Source organism: Camellia sinensis, chromosome 1 (genome assembly GCF_055761805.1).
Source record: "Camellia sinensis isolate YWXY chromosome 1, ASM5576180v1, whole genome shotgun sequence".
Taxonomy (NCBI): domain Eukaryota; kingdom Viridiplantae; phylum Streptophyta; class Magnoliopsida; order Ericales; family Theaceae; genus Camellia; species Camellia sinensis.
The window spans coordinates 119,296,487-119,303,518 of NC_138961.1; the positions used below are offsets into that span (position 1 = coordinate 119,296,487).

At 43.1% G+C, this 7,032-nt stretch overlaps 1 protein-coding gene across 1 annotated transcript; it reads left to right on the top strand.

Annotated features, from left to right (window-relative positions):
- The first annotated feature begins 2,569 nt into the window (after window positions 1-2,569).
- Window positions 2,570-3,859, top strand: LOC145819446 (uncharacterized). The gene is made up of 3 exons (XM_082913442.1): window positions 2,570-2,767; window positions 3,191-3,337; window positions 3,431-3,859. The coding sequence occupies exons 1-3, from the start codon at window positions 2,570-2,572 to the stop codon at window positions 3,857-3,859; spliced, it is 774 nt and encodes a 257-aa protein (XP_082769568.1).
- Window positions 3,860-7,032: the final 3,173 nt, after the last annotated feature.

Here is a 7,032-nt window from a genome sequence, read left to right on the forward strand (position 1 = left end):
TTCAGACACCCCAAAATGACACAGTAGTTGTCACTCTTTATGTCAAGGACTTCGACATCAAGAGGATTCAAGAAAGCTCAATTGAGATCATGTATTATGACACGGTCAAACAAATGAAATTGGAAGACAAAGACTTGGCCCCAACCACTTCTCCTTTAGTTGGCTTCAACTCATCACAGCTGGAATAGTTAATCAGCAAGATCATACTACTATTTAACGCTTGCTCAGTCACAAAGTAAGTGGAATTTTGGGTGCTGAAGGAGCTGTCCACCTATACTTAATCCTTAGGAAGGTATGGTTGCACGCCATGCAAGTAGTGGCGTCGACTTACCACCAAGTCATGCGCTACCCTTCGGCAATCGGATAGATAGAAGAAGTTTGGGGAGATTAAGTTATGTCGAAGCAGTGTTTTGTTATGATGAATGGTAGCTGAGCTGCTAAAGGCTTTGTCCAAATGATAGAAGGACCGCAAGGCAAAGAAGTTCTCGATGATGCAGGTAGCAAAGCTAAAGGGAAGTCTGTTGGAGATTTAGTAGAAGTATGAATTGACGAGAGTGATCTGAGTAAATTCTTTTTATTACGCTCTTCTTGATTTGGTGTCGAACGGCTGGAATATGTGAACTTCGTGGTCTCCAACATTGAAGTATTTGCATGGACGCCTTATGACATGCGTAGCGTTGATCCAAACTTCATTTGCCATCAACTTAATGTCTTCCCGAATGCTCGGCTAGTCATACAAAGAAATTGGTGTTCAGCTTTACACCACGGCGAGGTATTCGTCGAGGAAGTTAAGAACTTGTTGGAGGCTGGAGCGATCGAAGAGGTGCACTACTCGAAACTGATTTCCAACATGGTGGTAGTGTCGAAAAAGAATGGCAAATGATGAGTTTGTGTTGATTACAAGATGGTCAACCAAGCTTGCCCCAAAGATAGCTTCCCACTACCAAGAATCAACTAGTTGGTGGACCTTACCACTGGCTACAAGAGATTCAGCTTCCTCAATGCATAATATCGCGGCTACCACCGAATAGCCATTTATGAGCTAGACCGAGAGATCACTTCCTTTATAACACCGAAAGGCTTATATTGCTGTAAGGTTATGCCTTTTAGGTTGAAGAACATGAGAGCAACCTTCTAATAGATGATTACCAAAATGTTTGCCCCATTGGTCAGCTGTACGATGGATGCATATATTGACGATATGGTGGTCAAAAGCAAGGCCGAATCTAAACACCTCGGCGACCTAACTGAAATGTTCGCAATTCTTAAGTGTCACAAATTGCGCTTGAATGCATCCAAGAGTGCCTTTGGCGTGGGGACTGGGAAATTTTTGGGCTTCTTGGTGACAAACTAGGAAATAAATGCAGGTCCCATGCAAATAAAGGTGATCGAAGAGCTAGAGCGGCCGAATTCCATGAAGAACGTGCAACATCTTGTTAGGATGGCAGCCGCGCTTAATCGATTTATTAGTCGATCATCGGATCATTGTAAGCCCTTCTTTTAAAGATTAAAGTCTAAGTTCTTTTGGGATATGGAGTGCGATCGAGCTTTGTCCAATTTGAAAGCATACCTTTCCTCCACCCCAATCTTGGTTACTCCAAAGCTAAGTGAAGAGCTTTACCTTTATTTTGCCATCTCTGAACACGCAGTCAGCGTGGTGCTTGTGAGAGTCGAGAGAATATAGCACCTCCCAATTTTTTATGTTAGCAAAACATTACTTCCTGCCAAGTCGAGATATCTACCCCTGGAGAAGCTTGCTTTGGCATTGATGATGGTCTCCAGAAAGTTAGCCCACTATTTTCACGCTCACACGATAGTGGTTCTAACATGATTCCCATTGAAGATGTTGGTTGAATCCTAAAATAGGGAGTTGAGTTAGGGCAATATGACATCAAATTTCAATCAAGAACTGCGATCAAGGCGTAGGTGCTAGTGGACTTTGTCACGGAATTCGCCCCAAACACTCACTCGGTTTGCCAAGTCAACTTGACTTAAACGACTGAGCAAGAAAGACTAGCCAGTACAGAAATAGCACAGTCAACGACGAGTCCACGGCCAGAGAAAAATTTGCCACCTTCTACTCAATCTTCTAGTACACCGTTGGGTTTGGAATCAACTGAGTAATCCATTACACTCAATATTGCACTATCGATAGAGGGGAGAGGAGATACAAGTAGTAGAAGGGCAAGAAAGCAATGAGCTACCCGAAAAAGAAGTAGCCGATCAACCAAACAAAAAAGCAGTCGAGGTCCCAGATCTCAAGAAGTCTAAAGACCCTTCAGAATGCTGGAAGCTATTCATAGGAGAAATATGGAAACTCTTAGTGGATGAAGCTTCCAATATGCACGGTGCCGGGCTCGGTGTTGCATTGACCTCACTAGAAGGGGTGAGAGTGGAGCACACAATCTCACTGGGATTCCCAGCCTCAAACAATGAAGTTGAGTATGAAGCATTATTAGCTTGTCTAAAAAGTGCCTTCCGAATGAAAGCAACCGAGGTAATGGTGTACAACGACTCCAAGCTTGTAGTTAATGAAGTTTTTGGACAGTACAAGGCAAAGAATGACTGAATGACAAAATATCAAGCGTTGGTAAGAGTTGAGATCAAGAAGTTTAGAGCGATAAAGATAGAGCAGATTGGTCAGGAAGAGAATAGCAGGGTAGACGAGTTAGCCGGGCTAGCTTCCATGGAAAACACTTTGATTTCCAATCCCCTACTGATTGAGTTCTTACCAAGGCCGAGCATCGAAGAACTTGAAGAAACTGAAGTATTGTGAGCCGATTTAGGGCCCTCTTGGATGGACCCTATCATAATCTTTCTAAGGGATAGAGTCTTACCCACTAAGAAGAAGAAAGCTAACAAGATAAGGGCCAAGTTAGAGCAGTTTTGGCTCTCTCCATCTGGTGCCTTGCACAAGAAATCCTTCACCAGGCCATATTTGAAATGCATCCATCTAAGTAAGGTCGAAGCTTTTCTTTTTGAAATCCATGAGGGCATGTGCGAAAGCCATTTTAAGAGAAGGTTGCTTGCTTATCGTGCCATTTCACAAGGATATTGGTGGCCATGTATGCGGGTCGACGAGCAGAAAAATGTAAGAAAATGTGAAAAGTGCTAGAAGTTTGCACACCAAATCCACCAACCGACCAGAGAATTTCTCCTATTGACAAGTTCATGGCCATTTCCCCTTTAGGGATTGGACATCAGGGGATCACTTCCCACCGCACCGGGCAATTGCAAGTTCTTTATCGCAAAAATAGACTACTTCACTAGAAGGGTGGAAGCTGAGCCGTTAGCGACCATCAAGCAAAAAGACATCAAGAAGTTCATCTGGAAAAATGTGATAACCCGATTTGGAGTTCCAAGGAATCTTATCTCGGACAACGACACACAAATCTATGGAAAACTTTTCAGAGGATTTTATTAATAACAGAAGATAGAGTTCTACAATTTCACGTTGGCTTACCCTCAATCAAATAGGCAAGCTGAAGCCTCGAACAAGATCATTTTGGATGGACTGAAGAAACGGCTTGAGAAAGCTAAAGGAAGATGGACTGAGGAGCTCCCTAATGTGTTCAGGGCATACCGGACTACTCCGAGGCGTTCAACTAGGAAAACTTTGTTCACCTTGGCCCATGGTATGGAGGCCATCATACCATTGGAAATTGGCCTACCAACCATCCAAACTAAGAACTTCGAACCAAATTTGAACAGTGAGGCCATCGCTTTGGAGCTGGACCTTATTGAAGAGAGAAGAGAAAAAACACTAATCCATATCGTGGCCTACCAACAAGAGCTGTCAAGGAGATACAACAAAACAGTGTATCCGCGGTTGTTCAAAGTTAGAGACTGGGTTTTGTGAAAAGTGGCTGGCAACACCTTGGTACCGGGCAAAGGAAAGCTGGAGGCAAACTGGGAAGTGCCGTATAAAATCATCGGCCTAGCTTAAAAAGGGGCATATCACCTAGAAGACCTGGACAACAAAGCCATTCCCAAACCCTGGAATGTAGCAAATTTGACGTTGTTCTACTTCTGAATGTAATCTTCTCTCCTTTTAAGGAGTAACCCTCTCTACCCAACGTAACACCGCCATGCTATGTTAAGCCTTTTCTTTTGTACTCCATGAGTAATGTATTTAAGCAGTCTATTTTTTGTAAAATTGTTATATTTTTCGTAAACTTCTGTTTCGGTACTGAGAGGAGGGGCAACTGCGAGCTGACATTGCTCGCCACCCCCCCCCCCCATCGAGCTAATTTTGCATGAAACTCCTTGAGTGATTTTGCTCGCTGAGGCAAAAATTGGTGCTTTCCTCAACTTTAGAGCACTCTGTTGAGTTGATTTTGCCCGAAACTCCTCCAACTGATTTTGCTTGTTAAGAAAAAAGTTGGTGCTTTCCCCAACTTTAGAGCCTTTTGTCGAGCAAATTTTTCTCAAAGCTCCCTAATCTGATTTTGCTCGCTGAAGAGAAAGTTGGTGCTTTCCCTAACTTTAGAGCTCCCTGCTGAGCATTTTGCTCGAAGCTCCTCGAGCAAAGTTTACTCGCTGAGTAAAAAGTTGATGTTTTCCATAACTTTAGAGCTTTCTGCCGAGTTGATTTTACTCGAAGCTCCCCGACCTAATTCTACTCGTGGAGGAAAAAATTGCTTTTCCCAACTTTAGAGCTCCCCGCCAAGCTACTTTTGCTTGGAGCTTCCCGAGCTGATTTTGTTCACTGAAGAGAAAATTGGGATTTTTCCCAACTTGAACCTTCCTCACTGAGTGGGTTTTTAGCTCGACATGGAAGAAGTTAGAGTTTTTCCCAACTTGAACCTTCCTTACTGAGCGGGTTTTAGCATAGCAAGGAAGAAGTTAGAGTTTTTCCAACCTGAGTTTCACTTAATGAGTTAATTTAGCTTAACAAGGAAGAAGTCGGAGTTTTCTCCAACTTGAACCTTCCTTTCTGAGTGGAATTTAGCTCGGTAAGGAGAAAGTTAGAGTTTTTCAACATGAATTTTCCTTACCGAGGGAATTTAGCATGGCATGAAAGAAGCTGGAGTTTCTCCAACTTAAACCTTCCTTACCAAGCGAAATTTAGCTCGGTAAGGAAGAATGTTTGCGTTTTGCCCAAATCAAATAACCCTTGTTGAGCTATATTTTGCCCAGCAAACGGCAAAAACAACATCAACAAAACAAGAAAGCTAATATGGCAACAACCAATGAAAAGTTAAATGTTCATTCAAATTTTTGGCTCGGTTACAAAAAGGGGGGCTTATAGCCCCCGGTTACAATAAAAAAGTAGCAATAAAAGAGGAAAAGGAAAAGACAAAAGAAAAAGAAACTCGATAAAGCCACTATTCACAAGTTAGATTGACAAATCGACAGTTTCCTCCCTGGTTAACTCTTTAACACCTTCAACACCAGTGTCGAGTAGTGGATCGGTCTCAAGTTCGGTTTGGCTTGCATCGTGTGATGCCACTTTGTCTTCTTGAGAGACCAGTTGCAGAGTCTTGTCGGTCGGCTGGGTAGCAGGCACTTTAACCGCGCTAGCTACCTTCATAGCTTTAATCATTTTCTGCTACATGGCAGTAGCATAAGCCTGCATGTAAGTGGAATGAAGTGGAGTGGGGGAGTCTTGAAGAATTTTGAATCTTCTAAATGGCCAAGTTTTTTGAGCAGTAGCTTTCCAACTACACTGGAAGAAAATGTCCTTCGTGGCTTTCACTTAGCGTTCATAAGCCTTTTCCCCCTCCACAAAGCCCCGGTTCTCCGCATTGTCGACCTTCTATTTTAGCTCTGCTCAATGGTTGTCTTAGTGTTTCTTCAGCTTGGCCAAATACCTCACCTTCTTAGCCTCCACCACTTGCTTCTTGTCCTCATCTTCCTTGTCCAACCGCTTAGCCAATTGGTCTTTCTTGGTTGCGATTTCTGTAAGAGAAGCCTTTAGTTTTTCCAACTCAGCCTCTTTTTCCTTGTTGTCACCAATAGCATCGCGAAAACTCTTCTTCAACCTAATTATGCGTTCATGGGTAACAAAGTTCTTCTGCGTGGCCTGCAGACAAAAAGAATTAAGCTTCTGGAGACCGAACAATAACATAAACGAAATAAAGATGCCAATCCTTACCAGCACTATAGATTTGGAGGCCGACCTGATGGCCTTAAGGTCGGACAGTTGTTCATGTTTTTTTATATCGGTTGCGAGAAGCAGACCCTTGGTTAGGTTGAAGCCCAGGGAGTTATCCTTATCCACGTAGACCAAGTAAGATATCGTCCTAGCTCGACCTTTGTATTTTAGCTCGGGTGACTACACTATGAGGGTAGTGGTGCGGCCAGGCTACTCGGCGATAACCTGCTCAATCTGCTTTACTTGATCATCAACTGATAGCTCGATTGAGTCATCATCCACTAAATATTGCTCGATAGAGGCCTACCTTGCTTTCTTTATAGACCAAGAAGAAGCTCGTTCACTGGCCAAAGCCAGCACATGACTAGTTTCTTGCGTGACTTGCTGGCTAGCTGGATTGGCCCTCAACTGTCTCGGTCTGTGGAGAGGAAAAGCTTGGCCGAGCGGTGATCATTGACTTGATAGCTCTTATCTTGGTCATTTCTTCCTTGGTTGTCAAAGGGATCAAGTTAATTTCTGGATGATTCGGATATGGTTTTGGAGAAGGCTCAGCAAAAAATCAGTCACTTTGCTCTTGTGTGGCGTGTTGTACTGGTAGGTCGGTTGTAGCCTAATAACTCGTGGAAATTGTGATTGGGATATCTCAGTGTGGTTCTGATTGGTCTTGGTTGGCGTATGAATAGTTCTCCGCCAAGTGGTTGTAATTTGCAAAAAAAAAGGGCAAGTGTTAGCGCGGTAAAACATTTTACCACGAAAGAAAACCGAGCTATATCGCTCACCTGTACTTCCTTTCTTCTTATTTATATACCAGCCTGGTATATTTGCCTCAGTGTCTTGATACTTACTAGATATCCATAAAAAATTGTCATCATTTAACTCTTTGTCTGGCATGCTTTTAACCAGTTTTGCTCGGCTCTTCCTCACCTTGAGGTACC